This window comes from Zeugodacus cucurbitae, chromosome 4 (genome assembly GCF_028554725.1).
Source record: "Zeugodacus cucurbitae isolate PBARC_wt_2022May chromosome 4, idZeuCucr1.2, whole genome shotgun sequence".
Taxonomy (NCBI): domain Eukaryota; kingdom Metazoa; phylum Arthropoda; class Insecta; order Diptera; family Tephritidae; genus Zeugodacus; species Zeugodacus cucurbitae.
The window spans coordinates 37,249,143-37,268,807 of NC_071669.1; the positions used below are offsets into that span (position 1 = coordinate 37,249,143).

A 19,665-nucleotide genomic window follows, 5' to 3' on the forward strand; every position below is an offset into this window, starting at 1 on the left:
ACTTAACACCATCTAATCGCTCTCATTTTATGTTGATTATAATGAATAGTGATGAATTCTTAAATCTAATAAAAAATTAAAGGCATAGTTGAACAAAATGATAACATGTAATAAACAAATTTAAGATTATAAAAATAATACGTTCTCATTTACTAAGTTTGAGATTTAATTTAAAAGTAGTCCTTTTGCATCTTCTGATAGATCTATATGTTTTATTACAGTTGTAACTCTTACACTTGATAAAAGTGGATCAGAAGTAACTAAGAGTCTCTTTAAAATATCTTCGTTAGTTGAAGTTCGACTGCATTTCCTTGCGTAACGAAGGCGATAGTTTCTATAATCCTTGTTACGAGCCTCCTGCGCCTCTTCAGAAAGATTACCGATAGGGAGAAAAGAACTTCTAATTATACTTTCGCCATGTACCAGCATTTTATGTATTGTCACTGGTATATAATACCAGTTATACGTCCCAACAAATAGTCTAGCCGTATCTAAAGCATACTTTCCATATTTTACTGGGTCTATGCTCTCACCACATGTAATTACTTCAAGTATTGTAGCCAGTCGTTTGATTAATTCCAGGTCAACCCCAGTTACCTCTGAAACTACCTCGGGATTTTGAAAAAAATTTCTAGACGTATTTCCAGTATTTGTTGTACCTAATCCCTGTAGAACATGGTCAACCCTAATACCCAATCTTTGGCGTAATTCTGTCTGAATCCTTTTCTTGTTTTCTTCTTTAAGTGGCTTGGTTTCCGCATTAGTAGACCACTTTTTAAAAGTTAAATTATACCCAATATGTAAAATAAATTCCATTATTTTAATTCTAGCATGTAAGGGAGAAATTCCCAACTTAACTGCTTCCTGATTGCATGATTTTTTGACGACGGATTCTAGGATGTTCATTTCTTTAGGGCTTGCATTACATATGTAACAGACAGATGATGCTTTACAATCAGTTGCTGCTTGAGCTATTTTTGTGTCCATCATGGTAAATAAAAGATTGTGACGTATTTCAATAACCTTGTCCATTATAGTCACAAATGTTGGCAATATGTTGCTTATGGTTTCCTGTATCCTTTAGACAATTTCTTTAGTATGATTTGCGGTTTCCTTGGCATATTCAAATTGAATCGGCCGATAAAACTTTGTGGAAGAAGGCCTAAAGTTCTTCCATAACGTGTCTGTTTGGTCTTTAGTTTTAAGCACTAAAGGCACCATAGATACCATAAATAAATTTGCATCAGATATACCATCAAATCCGTTAGGTATGAACTGGTGGTATTGACTTTGATTTGACGAACCGTCACAACCCCATTTCGATGTTAGAGTCATTATTTCTGGAACATGAGCTAGATTTGTGAAGTTCTCGGCGGCCAAAATAATGCTTTTTGCTGTGTGATCAAGTAAACTTTGCAAATCAACTTGTGCAGATTTTGGTGTAATAATAATATTTTCAGGGTAACAATGCCTTTTTTCCTCCCGAACTCTATAATACGGTGGCAACACATCACATCCGAAGTCTTTAAGCACATTGCGAACAACTTCATACTGATGCTTTGATAAATGTGCATCAATTAACATCGCCAACGCTTTTTGAGAATCTAAGTATGTCTTCTTAATAGCTGTTGGACCTTGTAACGTTTAGCCCGTTGACTACATTCTTCAAATTTCTTTACCGGTCGACCAGCAATTAAACTACGTTTATTTGAAGTCCCGGGTAATAATTTATCAACCATCTCTACAGTAAAATTCTTATCCAGCCATACAGAATGATTTTTAAATAGTACGTTTTTTTCCTGTGGCACTGGTTCCATTTTGAATTGAATGAACTTATGTACCTTTTTTTAATCTGTTCTAAAATTAACTTCACCTTATCTTCACTAAAAGAAGGGAATTTATCCCTCAAAAACTGCGTCGACGTATCACTTTTTCGGCGTATTATTTGCAATATACATATATTTATACAAATCACACTGTTAGGTTTTTATTACACAACGAATTTCGAAATTACACAAACGATACTTTAATATCAATATCATCATATATCGATCAATATGTGAAGTTTATGAATTACGCCCGTTGTCGTAACAACCGTTCATAGCTATCTTTGATCCTTATCCGCACGTATCCGCAGTTCATTTTTTCGTTATCGTACTCCTTAAAGTGTACATAAAATATTAGGACTAACTAGACTATTTAGGTACATGTAGCTAATAGTCAAAACTATAATTTTTATGTAAAAGTGTTTAAAAAATTGTTTTATTTTAAAACTTTGTCAAAATTGACATGAATTAGGCCTATGAAATGAAAATAATTATTTTATAATATCTTATAATATATATTAGGATAGACTTTAAAGTCACTTCTTATTGCATAAAACGTCGAAAACCAGACGTATGGGGTTCTCATATTTTTCTCAATATTTTTCACAATTTTCAAGAGTTCTATTTTTATTTGACTTTAAAAATACAGTGTTATGTCAGTGAAATGTCAATTCGCAAATACGTGATAAATTAGACTATATTCATTGTCTAGAAACACTACTGGAATGAAATTTTGTTAAAATTAGATAGTTAAAAATTACATATTTTTTCCGCCTTTTACCCACTGTGCGACGTAGCGACGGCTGGCTACAAATGTCGCTTTGAAGCCAGCGTCTATAACATTTTGAAGACGGCAGCGACATATCAAACAACAATTTCATTGTTGCCTTACTGAAATCATTCCCTTCAAAAAAATTTACATATTTTGTTCAAAGTGAAATATTTTGTGCAAAAAATGTATAAATAGGTCGATTCATTTGTTTTAAAAATCGGTTGTTATTACAAATGATATATCAAAGCTATTTTACGCTTCTGCTGGCAAAATAACGTCTTACTTGTTAGAACTTTTAATAATTTTACATTTTATAGCGGCCATTGTTTCTAATTTGGCGACAGCGAAGACTTCAATCCTTTTGTCGCGAAGTCGTGCAGTTGTCTAAAAAGCTATGACCATAAGAACGCGTGTATTTTAATATTTGACAGATGTCGCTCGTCGCTTGTCGTCGTCTATGTGGTCAGCACTTCAAGCTGAAGCTGAAACTACATAGCTCGAGTATGCGAATGCGAAATCGAAAGAATACGCTCGACTGCGTATTACGAGCACCTCCGTAATTGCGCTTTTGAATGCGTTGACAGTTGAGTGTCGAGTGACACACGTACCAAATTTTTGTTTTATGCATTTTGAATTTACGAATATGAATGGATGACGATTTTGAGTTTTTGTTAGAGATTATGTGCAGTGTAATTGTGGTGTATATAGAATACATAGAATTAAACAAAAGAATAAATTGTGGGCACGTGAGTTCTACCTGGATCGCGAACAACTTTTACATTATTAAAAACTCGAGATACAGACCAGTAGCACTCAACACCCTTTTTAATATGTATGCGGAAAGAACTGTAGGAGAAAAACTCCTGGCGCCCCTCTGTACCAGCAGAATGCAGATTATTCATCACACTAACTAATGTAAGGTATGTAGGAGGATGGGATCATGTGTAGAAGTTCACGCAAGTGAGGAAAGTTGTTGATTGTCATTCACTTGGGAGTGGCCAGAGACGATTCTTCTCCACATGGTTCAAGCAGCTCACGACTTCCTTATGCGGTTGTGCGTAGGGCTTGGGACCCACCACATAAAAACGAAATACCAATGAAAAATCTACGAAAGCCTGGGATGAGACACTCCCCTTTTAATGACGACCCCTGCAAACGTTTTAAGGATAATGATATAAGGGCATGCACCTGGAATGTCCGGACCCTTAATTGGGAAGGTGCTTCTGCCCAGCTGGTTGATGTCCTCATACGACTCAAGGCTGACATCACCGCCATCCAAGAAGTGCGATGGACGGGACAAGGACGGAAGAAGGTGGGTCCTTGTGACATCTACTACAGCGGCCATATAAAGAAGCGCAAATTTGGTGTTGGATTTGTGGTGGGAGAGAGACTCCGTCGCAGAGTCCTGGCATTCACCCCGGTGGATGAACGTCTAGCCACAATCCGCATCAAAGCGAGGGTCTTCAACATATCGCTGATTTGCGCCCACGCCACAACGGAAGAGAAGGACGATGTGACCAAAGATGCTTTCTATGAGTGCCTAGAACGCACCTATGAGCGCGGCCCCCGCCACGATGTAAAAGTCGTGCTTGGCGATTTTAACGCCAGGGCGGGTAAAGAAGGTGTCTTTGGCACAACAGTCGGAAAATTCAGCCTCCATGACGAAACATCGCCAAACGGCCTGAGGCTGATCGACTTCGCTGGGACCCGAAATATGGTCGTCTGTAGTACCAGATTCCAGCATAAAAAAATACATCAAGCTACTTGGCTGCTCCTGATCGAAACACGCGGAACCAAATCGATCACGTTGTGATAGACGGAAGACATGTCTCCTGTGTTTTAGACGTTCGTACGCTCCGAGGACCAAATATAGACTCGGACCATTATCTGATCGCAGCAAAGATACGCACCCGCCTCTGTGTAGCAAAGAATGCCCGTCAACAAACACAAGGAAGGTTCGACGTCGAAAAGCTGCAATCGCAACAGACAGCCACGAAATACTCTACTCGACTTGCACTCCTGCTCTCTGAGAGCACTCATCAGCATCTCGGTATAAGGGAACTGTGGAACGGCATCTCAAACTCACTGCGTACCGCTGCAGCCGAAACAATTGGTTTTCGGCAACGACAAAAAACAAGCTGGTACGATGAGGAGTGCCGTCTCGCAGCGGAGAGAAAACAGACTGCCTACCTCGCAACGTTGCAAACGACCACAACACGTGCGGGATGGGATAGATACCGAGAGCTGAAGAGGGAAGCGAGACGCATTTGCAGACAAAAAAAGAAAGAGGCCGAAATGCGTGAGTACGAAGAGCTTGAGAAGCTGGCAGACAGAGGGAATGCTCGAAAATTTTATGAAAAAATGAAGCGACTTATCGAAGGTTTCAAGACCGGAGCATCCTCATGTAGAGACCAAGGTGGTAATCTGGTAACCGATGTCCAGGGCATACTGGGATTATGGAGGGAACACTTCTCCGACCTGCTGAATGGCAGTGAGAGTACAACACCAGGAGATGGCGAACCCGATCCCCCAATCGATGACGATGGAACAGATGTTCCATTACCCGACCATGAAGAAATTCGAATAGCAATTACCCGCTTGAAGAACAACAAAGCAGCGGGGCCCGATAGATTACCGGCAGAACTATTCAAATACGGCGGCGAAGAACTGATAAGGTGCATGCATCAGCTTTTTTGCAGAATATGGTCGGAAGAAAGCATGCCTGACGATTGGAATCTCAGTGTGCTCTGCCCAATCCATAAAAAGGGAGATCCCACAATCTGCGCCAATTACGTGGGATCAGCCTCCTAAATATCGCATACAAAGTTCTATCGAGCGTACTGTGTGAAAGACTAAAGCCCACCGTCAACAAACTGATTGGACCTTATCAGTGTGGCTTTAGACCTGGAAAATCGACAACTGACCAGATATTCACCATGCGCCAAATTTTGGAGAAGACCCGTGAAAAGAGGATCGACACACACCACCTTTTTGTCGATTTTAAAGCTGCTTTCGACAGCACGAAAAGGAGCTGCCTTTACGACGCGATGTCTGAATTTGGTATCCCCGCAAAACTAATACGGCTATGTAAGCTGACGTTGAGCAACACCAAAAGCTCCGTCAGGATCGGGAAGGACCTCTCCGAGCCGTTCGATACCAAACGAGGTTTCAGACAAGGTAACTCACTATCGTGCGACTTCTTTAACATGATGCTGGAAAAATTATAAGAGCTGCAGAGCTAAACCGAGAAGGTACAATCTTCTACAAGAGTGTACAGCTCCTGGCGTACGCCGATGATATTGATATCATCGGAAGCAACAACCGCGCCGTTTGTTCTGCTTTTCCGCATGGATAAGGAGGCGAAGCGAATGGGTCTGGAGGTGAATGAGGACAAGACGAAATATCTCCTGTCATCAAGCAAACAGTCGGCGCATTCGCGTCTTGGCTCCCACGTCACTGTTGACAGTCATAACTTCGAGGTCGTAGATAATTTCGTATACCTAGGAACCAGCATCAACAACACGAACAATGTCAGCCTCGAAATCCAGCGCAGAATAACTCTTGCCAACAGGTGCTACTTTGGACTGAGTAGGCAATTGAACAGTAAAGTACTCTCTCGACGAACCAAAATCAAGCTCTACAAGTCGCTTATCATTCCCGTCCTGCTTTACGGTGCAGAAGCTTGGACGATGTCAACTTCAGATGAGACGACACTAGGAGTTTTCGAGAGGAAAATTTTGCGCAAGATTTATGGTCCTCAGAACATTGGCATCGGCGAATACCGCAGACGATGGAACGATGAGCTGTACGAGTTATACGACGACATTGACATAGTTCAGCGAATAAAAAGACAGCGGCTACGCTGGCTAGGTCATGTTGTCCGAATCGACGAAAACACTCCAGCCCTGAAAGTGTTCGATGCAGTACCCGCCGGAGGAAGCCGAGGAAGGGGAAGGCCTCCACTCCGTTGGAGGGACCAGGTGGAGAGCGACCTGGTTACACTTGGGATCTCCAACTGGCGCCGAACTGCGAAGGAGAGAGAGAGGTGGCGCACTATCGTCGATTCGGCTATAACCGGCTAAACGGTTGCAACGCCAATCACATACATACAACTAATGTAAGTATTTCATTAACTATATCTTACTTATTAAGGAGCTTAATCTTGATCAGATATTTGGCACATGGTCCTAGTAGGCAATATTTGTCTCTAACATTTAGGATGTCAGTGGATGTTATAAGGATTGTGGTAGAAACATGCGAAATAATTTGGAACACTTTAAGTCAGTTTTACTTATCTCAACCAATGAAGAGGAGTGGAGAAGAATAGCGGAAGACTTCAAAAATATTTGGAATTTATCTAACTGTGTAGGATCTATAGATGGAAAGCATGTCTCAATAGCATGTCCCGCATCCTAAAAGAATATGTGGTCCAATAACCTTACGAAAAAAAAAAACTAAAACATTATAAATCAAAATATTTTATGAAGTATTTATTTAATTCAATCATATTAAAGTAACAGTATTTTCATTTGAAATAACAATAAGTTTCACTATTAACTACATAAATTAAAATTAATACATTTCCAATGGCAGAAATTCATTGGGAAAACTAAAAATGTTTTCCATATTACAAAAAATATATATGTAAATACATCACAGTCGTTTTCAAAACTTAAGTCCCTTGGAGACGATCAAATAAACTCATCAAATTCTTAAGTATATTGGGGTCGTCGGCTTTTGTCGGCTACACGTACGTTTCACAGATTTGATGTCGGCTCTGCTTGGTGAAAATCAAAAATTTTTGATATTTTAATTAAATACAAACCAAATACAAACAATTCCTCATTAAAAATTTTTTTCTTGAATGAATATTTAAACTCATAGTTTTCATACTAACCGAACTTTTTTGCCCAGCACTGCATATACATCACACCTGGTGGGGTCCAACTGTTTCAAACAGATGGTTTAAAATAAATATTTTTGTCTCATCTTGTTCCTTTGCTGGCAGTTCACTAATTTTTTCTCCCACCTTCGCGCGTTTTTTGTACCATTTCCTTCAATGTATCCATGAATGTGATTAACCGTTCTCCCACTTCATGATTATCACGTATTTACCTCTTGAATTCCCACTCGTCGAAGGATGTTCTGGAGGCATAGAATCATCGAGTATTGGTTCGATCATATCATCAAAGCTCTCGCATTGTGCTGTATTTGATGAACTAGATGGCGACTAAGTGGATGTCTCTGATCTTGATGTCATTCTGTAGAAACATGTGTTCTCATGTGATGAATTATATAAAATATATTACTTCCTCGGCTTCACATTTTCTTTTAGAAATTCTAGTTGAGATCCGATGGTGACTGAAAAGCATTTAGGTCCTGTAATTTTTCCGACTAAATGTAATAAAAGATGCCGTAGTGGTAACTTATTTGAATGCAATGGGCAAATAAATCACTGTGATGGACTGTTGAATTCCTTCTTCATCAGGCGAATAACAACACCTTTGAAAACTGTATTCACTACAGTTCCAACGTCTTTTAAGACAAAAGAAGCTATAATGGGAGCAAGTCTGTCGGAGACTCCAGTGCTATCACACTCAGGGACTAATGACGGTAAATTTAATCTCTTTTTTGCAGAGGTGGTGATCATTTTCTCTTGACCAGTTCTGGATATTTTTAGTTAGGACTAGATGGTACGGGAAAACTATCTCATGAACTGTTGCTTTTAATTGAAAAGTCATCAGTCAAAGAACGAAAACAACAGAGCTTGTAAAAATAGTGTACAAACATATGTGTTACACGATCAACTGTTTTTTTTTTTTTTTCAATGTTGTTTTTCTTATTCTTCACTGTTGTAACTATATCTACACCGCCTATCAAATTTTTTTTGGTTGAGCTTTGGTCGATATTCTTTCAGATATTTCAAGATCTGTCGGATCGTCTATAGTTTTATCGGGCTTTCATTCATGTTTTATGAACAGATAACATTTCATGTAGGTATTTGAGAAACAGGTAACTTCTCTGGCAAACAAAAACAGGACAGCTCGTCTTTGGTCGTGTTGGAGACGTTCCTGCTATTAAGACAAGTAATAAGTACTAATTACAGTTATAAACTAAGCTACAAGCATCATATACACATGAAAAATGGACTATTTACAGTAAATATCCCCATCTCAGCAGTAAAATAATGTAACGGTGTAACAAATAAGTGGACCACGAACAAGTGAACTGCTGTTAGCGAGCGAAAACTCTAAAAGTCACTGTCACTCCATCGGTGAGTGTAAAGAATGTATGACCCCTCCGCCGTGTTACGTAATGCGCATGTTTTAAGGTCATTTATTCCTATCTTTCTCTAAGTCATAAAACTAAAAGAGTTAGATATACGGTTATACATAATGATCAGGACGACGGCACCAGTTAAAATTCCGATGTCCGTCTGTCCGTCCGTCCTTCAGTGCAACAGATAACTTGAGTAAAAATTAAGATATCTTGACGAAACTTGGTACACATGTACCTTGGGACCATGAGAGGGTTGCTATTGAATGGGCGAAATCGGACCACTGTCACCGCCACAAAATGGCGAAACACGAAAAAGCATAATGTACCATAACTAAGCCATAAATAAAGATATAAAATTTGGTACAAATGGTCGAACTAATAAGGGGCATATTTGGATGTAATTTTTTTGGGGAAGTTTCATATCGAACATGAAGAACTCAGTGCCTAGGGTAATTTTTCACCGAAAATATCGGTAAATCTCTAAGATATTTTAATTTAATTCAGAGGGAATCTTTTTTTTCTAATATTGTTAAAATCGGGTCTTAACTTCCCACATACCTTATGTTTTGATTAGCAAACTTCCCGTGGGCTTTATAACGCATATATTGGTTAATATGTGAGAAACCTTAGCAAATTAAGTGAGTATGTAGTCTTGGATACCGATAAATACTGAATCCCTTATAGCACCTATCAATTAATCTTGACCGAATAAATTAATACTTCATATCATGTTAATATTAATAATTATTTTAAAAAGTCCTTTTTTCGAACTTCGAATCCAAATACCAAGGAACATGTGCACAAAGTTTCATTAAGATATCTTGCATGGGTAGACGGACGGATAGACAGACAGATTAATATATACATAATTATTGCTAGTGCATTGATTACACCTTAATAGAGTTGGTGGTGTTCCCACATACATAAGTATGTATATAAAACTCTATATCTAACTCGTTTAATTTTGGCGCTTACAAAGTACCGTTATGCGAACAAAACTATTATACTATTATTTTGTGGACGTGGCAATGCTATACCAACATACTCATTCCAGGGACATTCCAGGGAAAACGTGTACCAACTTATCGCTTGCTCCGAAGAACGGACAGAGGAAAAACATAGATCCATCCGGAATTCAACACATCACGTCATCCTAATTATTCTGCTATATGTAACTTTATACTAATATAGAGTTTAAATATTTAAAAGTCATCTTAATTATTTGTCATAGAAAATGTATAATATTGAAATAACTTATATATTTTTTGATACTTGTAATGTTTTTATTTTCTTCCCTTTTAACAATGCAGCAAAAATAACTTGCAAACAAACAAAAAAACAAAAAATAAAAAAACATCGTTAAATATACATATAAGAAATCAGATCATTCGGCAGAAAGTTAATATTTTTTTAAAAACTCTTCTAGGTAGACATATGTAAATCTATTGAAAACGTACTCAAACACTTGCTAACACTCTATCTCAAACAACGACTCTTGAAAAATAAAGACGAGGCATGTGCTATTAATTATTCATAAGAACACACGGTTAATTTTAGTATTCCTTCAAAGATTAGCAGTTTTAACTTATTTAAGAAGATGGAAATAAAATGTATTTTTTATTATACATTAACAACACAGGATCAGTTTCGTTTTCAGTAAACTTCTCAAAACCTTAATTTGCAATGTAAAGTGCTTTGCACTCATTTGGTCGACTTTATACGATTAGTACATAATGCCTAGAAACAAATGTACCTCTATGATATTAAATGGGAATCATTATATTTGAGTTGAGTTGATATATCAAATCTGGGATATTGGTATACCATATATCATTCCATAGCAATTAAATATATCATGAATACACAAAATTCTGTTAATCACGTGGATTTTATCTATGTATTATCGATCAACATGTTTTACCGAAATAAACTGCCCTATAGACAACTGGGTAATTGTCATGTTCTAAAAGATGGATTTCGATTTCGGCATATTGAGCTCGTATGCAATATTTTTTATAAAAAATAATCACGAATATATGTATGCATATATGTACATATGTATCATGAAAACTTGTTATTCATTCAAATAGGCACTGCCTGATCTGAAATAAATAGCGGGTATAAAAATGCCAAGTCATGCTCCGTGGCTGTTGGAAAATTCTGTGGATTCAATGTTCATACATATCTTCAAGGCATGTGTATAAACCAGCACCAGCCGGCTTAAACTATGCTAGTAATCAAATGAACTGCGTAAACACTATGTTTATTTCCAAAGCGAACTTTATAAATACAATAACAATGAGAATCGTATAAACTTTCCATAAGTATATGAATTTAAAACATAAAATAAGGTAACGTCGTATACATATTCTAACATTTTTTTTGTTTGTGAATTTTGTTGTACTCATATAAGCCTTTACAACAATGAACAATGAACTCTACTACTTACTGAAACTTAGACTTTGGAAATATTTTCTGTACACCCGTAGTTTGATTTTCAACAGAACAATCCTTAAAGAAAAAAACCACCCTATTAAAACGCTTTTTTTAATGTAAGAATTAGATAAGTCAAGGAACAATGCCAGGTATAATCAAAACGTATTGGGATTGAATATTCCGATGCAATGATGAGAGCAAAAGCTACTGAATAGAAAGAAAGGAGGGAAATTTTCGGCGCTATGTATGTATGTGATTGGCGTTGAACCGTTTAGCCGGTTATAGCCGAATCGATGAGAGCGCGCCACTCGTTTCTCTCCTTCGCAGTTCGGCGCCAGTTGGAGATCCCAAGTGTAACCAGGTCGCTCTCCACCTGGTCCCAACGGAGTGGAGGCCTTCCCCTTCCTCGGTAATGTTCTGAGGACCATAAATCTTGCGGAAAATTTTCCTCTCGAAAACTCCTAGTGCCGTCTCATCTGATGTTGACATCGTCCGAGCTTCTGCACCATAAAGCAGGACGGGAATGATAAGCGACTTGTAGAGTTTGATTTTGGTTCGCCGAGAGAGGACTTTAGTTTTCATTTGCCTTACTCAGTCCAAAGTAGCACCCGTTGGCAAGAGTGATTCTGCGCTGGATTTCGAGGCTGACAATGTTGGTGTTGTTGATACTGGTTCCCAGGTATACGAAATTATCTACGACTTCGAAGTTATGACTGTCAACAGTGACGTGGGAGCCAAGACGCGAATGTACCGACTGTTTGCTTGATGACGAGAGATATTTCGTCTTGTCCCCTTCGCCTCCCTATCCGTGCGGGAAAAAGCAGAACAAACGGCGCGGTTGTTGCTTCCGATGATATCAATATCATATATAGAAGATTGTACCTTCTCTGTTTAGTTGTGCGGCTCGTACTATTTTTCCAGCATCAGGTTAAAGAAGTCGCACGATAGTGAGTCACCTTGTCTGAAACCTTGTTTGGTATCGAACGGCTCGGAGAGGTCCTTCCCAATCATGACGGGGCTTTTGGTGTTGCTCAGCGTCAACTTACACAGCCGTATTAGTTTTGCGGGGATACCAAATTCAGACATCGCGGTGTAAAGGCAGCTCCTTTTCGTCGCTATATAGAGTTTAATAAAGACGAAAAAATAAATTTCTTCCATTTTGGCATCAGACCACATTGTAGCAAGTGGAATATCAACATATTTTAATCAAAACCAACCGATATATACAGTACGAGGTCAGTTAGATGAACTCAAAGACTTTAATTTTGTTAAATTGTTTTGAGTTTTAACCACTTTTGTAAGAGACGAACATTTTTGCAAAGTTACTTCGGTTATAGAACGCATTTTACTCCCTTCCCTTTATATCAATCTGATCAAAACTGTACTCATAACATGCCTCGATTTAAAATCAGTATACTCGTATTTTGAAAGAAATGGTTGCGGCTAAAAATAACACATCTCTTTATTTATTTCATTTTTGGGTAAACAAATAAGATAAGCACGACTGCGGTTTGATAAGTCAGTAACTTACCGCATTTAACGCGCATATGTACGTGTAGCTTAATTTTAAATATGCACAGAGAAGCTAAAACACTCGAACCGGTTCATGTCTATTTCACTCAACAACATTACTTGTTCTAATTATTTTTTTTACGAAGTCTTCACAGTCTACGCATATTTTTAAATTAATAAAAATCTTCGATTTACGAAGAGAAGCGAAAGTGTAAATTTTATGTAAACTATCCCTTGACATTGTATCTATAGATAATGATAATGATTATAATTTTTCAATTAAGTTAATTTTTCCTTCATTTTTCGAAGAATTATTAATAATTATTTTATAATTTTATTAATTATTCAAAGTTTACATTTGGGAACCGTCAAAATAATTCCGTTACGTTAACGCAATCACCTCGACGTTTTTAATATATTACCAGATGATGACAGAATGAGAACATAGTTAGTAAATTGCATTTGAGTCTACCTTAAAAAATATACATATGTATGTATTTTAGGCGCTGTCGATTTTCGATAAATGTGAATGATATCTATCCAATGTGTTGTTGTTGTTGCTTGGGCACAATAACAAACGGGTACTTCTTAGGGTCTAGTATGAGCAACTGCCGCAGCCAATCAGACAGCCACTGATTAATCAGCCTGCCCTCGTACATCCATAGAAATTGCAAAGTGAAAACCCAAATATTTGTTCGTCTAACTGGTCGAGATTTGTTCGTAAATACCTTTGAGTGAGTATATGAACACGTGAATATGTATACATATGTATATACAAATTTTTATCACTGTACATACGTGTATACATATATTTGACTAACACCACACCAGCATATGCTCACCATAATAACATTGGTAATCTGTTAAATTTATATGCTAACATTTATAAATACTTAATGCTAATTTAAAAGATAATACTTTGTACATATTTATATGATTACAGAAAAAGAATAAAATAAATGTCTTATCAAGTCGCCGATAAGCAAACGGCATCACTTTCTCTTTCAGCTCCCATAGAAGAATGAATTAGAATGACTTGACATTTGAATTTGGGCAAACAAAATATCGCAAGCAAACAGTCAAAAGTAAGCTGTATACTATACAAGAATTCGTAGCAGACAAAGTGCTTTTAAGAGTTGGAACATTATCATAGAATGTGTAGTTCTACAGCAGACGTCGTACCGAGCAGACACTCTATATTCAGTTTGCCAACGCAAAAAAAATTGTTAATTTCGTTCAGTGTTCGGAAGTATTCAGTTCAGTTCAGTTGATTTAGCTAACCAGATATGGATTTGAATGGTAAAAATGTTATTTACGAAGGTGGCTTTGGTGGCATCGGCCAGCATTGTTTGAAAGAATTTCTCGCCAGAGGTGTAAAGGTAAAGCCACAAATTTATTTACAAGACATTATAGAATTAATCACACAATTTTTTATTTGAAGAACTTGGTCATTTTCGATCTTCAAGAAAATGCAAGCATTTTGCAAAACTTAAGAACTTCGTATCCCGAGGCGAATATCTTCTTCGTTCAATTCGACATCACCGATAAGAACAGCATCACAGAGGCCTTTAAACATGCAGTTGAGAAGATCGGACACTTTGATGTGCTGGTCAATGGATGCGGTATGATGGATGATACCAAAGTGGATCTGATGATTGACATTAATTTGGTGAGCTGCTAACCATGAGTGCTTCCCATTTCGATTTTTTTACTTTCTTCATTTTTTAAATACCTTCTCAGATGGGCTTAATACATAGCACGCTGACTGCTCTGCCATATATGAATAAGTCCACTGGTGGTCGCGGTGGTCTTATCGTCAACATATCTTCTGTCGCCGGCTTGGAACCAACTGCAGTTGTAGCTGTTTATTCTGCGGCAAAACACGGTGTGACAGCGTTTACACGCGCCATGGCGGTAAGTACATATAATAGTGAGCACATATACCCATAGAAAAGTCGAAAATATTTGTGCCAAAAAGTATATCGTAGTGCATTCCATAATATGTACTGGAATGCATATTGTTCATGTGTTTGGGTTTCACATTTGTAAGTATCAGTACTCAGAACTGTACACACGTACAAACTATATGTATATGTACATATACAAAGAGATTAATCTTTATTAATTACCGTTTTGCATTTTTGTTGTTGTTAAATTCCGTTAAAGTAATCGGAGAGTTGAAATAATTTATTGAGTATTTTTGACTTTGTTGTGACAGTGGTTCGAAATTTTAGCCAGTGTCATTTTCAACAATCGTCAACTTCAGTGCCCAAAAGCAAAATTATTCCGAACACCACGCGATCAATTTAGGAATACCGAAAATATATGGATGTGTGATGTTTTCTTTCTTCATTTAATAGATATACCATTCATATGATAAAAGTGTTCTTTATGAGAACCATTGAAATACAGTATTTATTATATAGAGAAAAATTATATTTTCAGAATCCACACTTTTTTGAGCATTTCGGTATCAGTTTCATCACCATTTGTCCAGGCATTACAGAAACAGGACTCGTGGCACACCCGCACGAGAAGGCAACCTTTAAATTCGCTGAAGCTTTAGCGGCACGTTTAGATACAGCCGAGCGCCAAAGCCCCGAAGTGTGCGCTCAGAATTTGGTGGAACTTACAACGTCTGGCAAAAATGGTGGTGTTTACATGCTGGATTTGGGCGAAGTCAAAGAAATTACATTTCCCACTGTGTGGGCGCCAGTTTTCAAATCTTGAAATTGGTAAAATAAATTATTGACTATTTTAACTCGAGTGATCAACCAACCAAAATTAATAAAGGCCTGATGTAGCAATGCTTGTACAGTGATAATATTAAAACAAAAATAAAACGATAATGAATAATAAATGAGAGTGGCAAAGATAAATTATGGCAGTATAAATAAAGCGATTTATTAATAGTTTTATCTCATAGGAATGCTAAGTCATGCTCGAGGGCTCTTATCGTTGTATATTTGGGCGTTTTATTTCATATAACAGAGACACAACAGATATGTTTGGATACATATGTACGTGGTTAAATAAAAACAAAATAACTAAATGAATTCCCTATTTTATGTTTGTATAAAATATGTAGGCGGTTTTCGTCTAGAAAGTAAACTTTCAGCGAACCGGTCCAGTTAATAAAAGCATCGAAGCAAATCTCAAGCAAGCCATCAGTTATTGTTATATCCAACCCTAATATATGCAAAGAAGAAGATACGATTTTTATTGTAAAATCTTGCTTGAGGTATTTTCGTTGTTGGTTTAATTTCACCGGTGTCGGAAAGATGGCCATAATTTTATAAACAACCTAGTGTTTATTTTTTTGGTTTTCTAAAGTTGGAAACCCTAATATTAGGTATATGGGAGCTAGGTGAAGTTATGACCCGATTCACACATTTTTGGCTCGGAGACATATTATTAGAAGAAAAATATTACCTACAAATTTCTTCAGAATATCTGAGAGACTTACCTATATTTTCGGTAATATATCCTCGTGTTCGATATATGGGGCCTTGAAAACCTATGGTCCGATTTCGACGATTTTTAGAAAGGTATTTATACAAACTTCTGTTCCGATATCTTCAAAAGCAGTATATACAGTATATATTGTAAAGTAAACGATTAAGATCGACTTCAATGTACTGGTTTATAGGAAGTGGGAGTGGTTGTGAACCGATTTGGCCTATTTTCACAACATATCATGCAAGGAAAATAGTACAAACCAAATTTCACTTATTTAAAATGTTGTATACCAATTTGAATGCAGCCCTTCTGTACCTTCTTTACGAGTATAATGAAATTTAAGGTTTCTTGTGTTTTTCCTAACTTAATTAAAGCATTTTTAGTAGTTTTCAACATAACCTTTGTATGGGAAGTAGGCGTGGTTATAATCCGATTTCCCCCATTTTTGGCTTGTATAAGGGAATGCCTTAAGAAAACGACTCCTGAGAGTTTGGTTGATATAGAGCTAGTAGTTTACGAGATATGTACAAAAAACTTAGTAAGGGGCGGTGTCACGCCCAATTCTCCAAAAAATTACTTCCAAATATGCCCCTTCATATTGCGATCCTTTTTACCAAATTTTACTTTCATAGCTTTATTTATGGATTAGTTATGACACTTTATGTGTTTTCGGTTTTCGCCATTGTGGGCGTGGCACTGGTCCGATTTCGCCCATTTTCAATAATACATGGTGCCAAGGAATATGTGTACCGAGTTTCATTAAGATGTCTCAATTTTTTCTCAAGTTATCGCTTGCACAGATGGACAGACATCTGGAATTCAAATCTACTCGTCACCCTGATCACTTTGGTATATATAATCCTATACCTAACTCGTTTAGTTTTAGGTGTTACAAACAACCGTTAGCAACTTTTGTTGCGAGAGTATAAAAAAGTACATATGTGTAACAACATTTATGTATACTACATACATACATTTTAATAGGTGCGGTACTAATCGTACTAACAAGACTCTTATTGTTGATCCTATACAACCAGCATTGTACACGTCCAGTGGTTGCCTTATAATTAGAAACGATGTGTTTGAAAAAATCGAATCACTGTAAAGTTTTTATAAGACGCACAGTGTAAATTATTAGTACCGTTATTCATAGTGTGGTTTGCTGGCTGGTTATTAAAAAATTAATATATTTTCCCGGTGAGTGTTTTTTGGCTGGTCACATGATTAGAAACGCGGATGTTATTCTTTATTTTCTCGGATTTTCTTGAACTTAGCGCGATAAAGTGATTTCCTGCCTTCCCTAAATAAAAGCGTCAGCGGCAAATGACTGTCAAAAAATTCTCAAGCCCATACAATTTGTATGGCGCATACCGAAATAACGCGACGGCGACGCTGAGCGGTTGAAATTTTCTATTTTGACAGAGCGTTCCGAAGTAAAGTTGGCTGCGAAAAACGAAGTTTCTCTGTACAATAAAATTTCACAACAACAATTCAAGTAAACAGTTTCATATTTGACGTAAAGTTGCCGCTTTTATTTAGGGATGACGCATCGACGTTAACGCTGAGCGCTAAAAAAACGTTCCGCCAACGCTTTTATTTAGAGTAGGCAGTTAGTGACAGCTGGCAACAATTAAATACCTTTTAGTTTTTCGAATGGGCAAAAAAAAGTCATGTACTTCAAAAATGAGAGAGTTACATAATCGTGAGGTGCTATCATAAGCATAAATTGTCAATGTCCACTATTGCAAAAAGGTGTGCTTGCTCCAAAAAAATGGCATTTAGAGCTATTCATTTGAATAAAAAAAAAACAATAAAGTTTGAAACTCCTACCAGGAAGCCAAGGCCCATAAAAACTACTTTAGCAGAAGACATGATAATTTGTAGAACGAGCAAAAACGTTCCTGGCTTTGGGTGAAATAAAGGCTGAAGTTGAACATCAAATTAATGTCGAAATATCAGCTCGAACGATATGAAAGCGCTTTTAAGACTCAGAACTTCGTGGGTGCATTGCAATTTGTAAAGGAAGTGCTACAGAAAAATTTGCAATACTGGAATAGAGTTCTCTGGAGTGTCAAATATAAGTCAATTTATTATAATCCTTTTCCCAATTCCAAACATGACCTTAAACCTCAGGCACACATTTTGTTAAAAATAATGGTTATCCAGCAAAATATTATAAACTTAATTAATTTTTTATAGATATTCTTGAGTTTTTACTATCGTTCCTAATTATATGGCCAAAGTGAATATGGCGTTCTTTGTGTTTAAGTCATTTTCTTAAAAATTTAATTACAGTAGTCGTTTTTAATATGCTTTTATTAGCTTGTATGTATGTATGTTTGTAACTTTTTCCAGTGGTACTGACACTGCAAGAAGGTGTCAATGGTGTGAGCAACTCAGCAAAAAGATGCGCTTGAAAGTATGCAACATATATTAATAAATATGATATTATTTATAAAATCCTGTAACAAATGCATGGGATACAGTCGTCAAGAGCCAAACAATAGCAAAGTGCAACAAACAAAATTACAGAATACATATTTTAATGTATGTACATAAAACTTTTAACGTAGTAAATAAATAAAACTGTGTATAAATCTATATTTTAAAGCTTTTTTACAAAAATTATTTTTTAATGAAAAATTATAAACTCGAAGTCTCTCTAACTCGAAGTTTTTGTGTGGACTATGGTTATTCGATTTAGAGAAGTTCCACTGTAGTTTAAAAAATCAAAAAACACGCGTTTAAACCTAAAAAATTAAAAAAATTCTTAATATAACTGACAAAAATAATTAACGAAACAAATGTATTTGTATTTTTGGTTAAGAAGCGTGGATACTTGTATTTTGTTTCGTTAATTATTTTTGTCAGTTATACATATTAAGAATTATTTTAAATTTTTTAGTTTGATGTGGTCTAAAATCACGTTTTTTATTATATTATTTTTATATTTATTTTAAGTAAAACTCAAATAAGATTTGTTACTTTGTTAATTCCAACTAATCGTTTTAACATGGTAATGTAAATTTTTAAAATAAATTAGGACAATTATATGCTGTCAAGTCGTTTCTAATTATAATATCACCACTGTATATTGCGCAATCTCTAGGTTATAAATTTTTAAAGCAGTACAATTTTTTTTATTTTTATAAACCGCATAGAATCTACTATTGCCAATCATGTCAAGTTGGTTGTGTTGAAACGCTTAACGCTGAATTCAGTTCAAAGTTTTCGTTTGTATATCCAGTTAAGCGACAACTGCATTCTTAAACCGCAAAAATCAACCGCTTACCACACTGTTAAATGTGACCAGAAAAGCTCTCCTCATATTTCCAGCGCAAACCGGTCAAAAAAGCACCGGAACGTGATTGAAATTAAACT

At 36.5% G+C, this 19,665-nt stretch overlaps 1 protein-coding gene across 1 annotated transcript; it reads left to right on the forward strand.

Annotated features, from left to right (window-relative positions):
* Positions 1-13,853: 13,853 nt before the first annotated feature.
* On the forward strand, positions 13,854-15,704 carry LOC105211573 (alcohol dehydrogenase). Its single transcript, XM_011183084.3, has 4 exons — positions 13,854-14,204; positions 14,267-14,494; positions 14,566-14,739; positions 15,271-15,704. The coding sequence occupies exons 1-4, from the start codon at positions 14,112-14,114 to the stop codon at positions 15,553-15,555; spliced, it is 780 nt and encodes a 259-aa protein (XP_011181386.1). The 5' UTR covers positions 13,854-14,111; the 3' UTR covers positions 15,556-15,704.
* Positions 15,705-19,665: the final 3,961 nt, after the last annotated feature.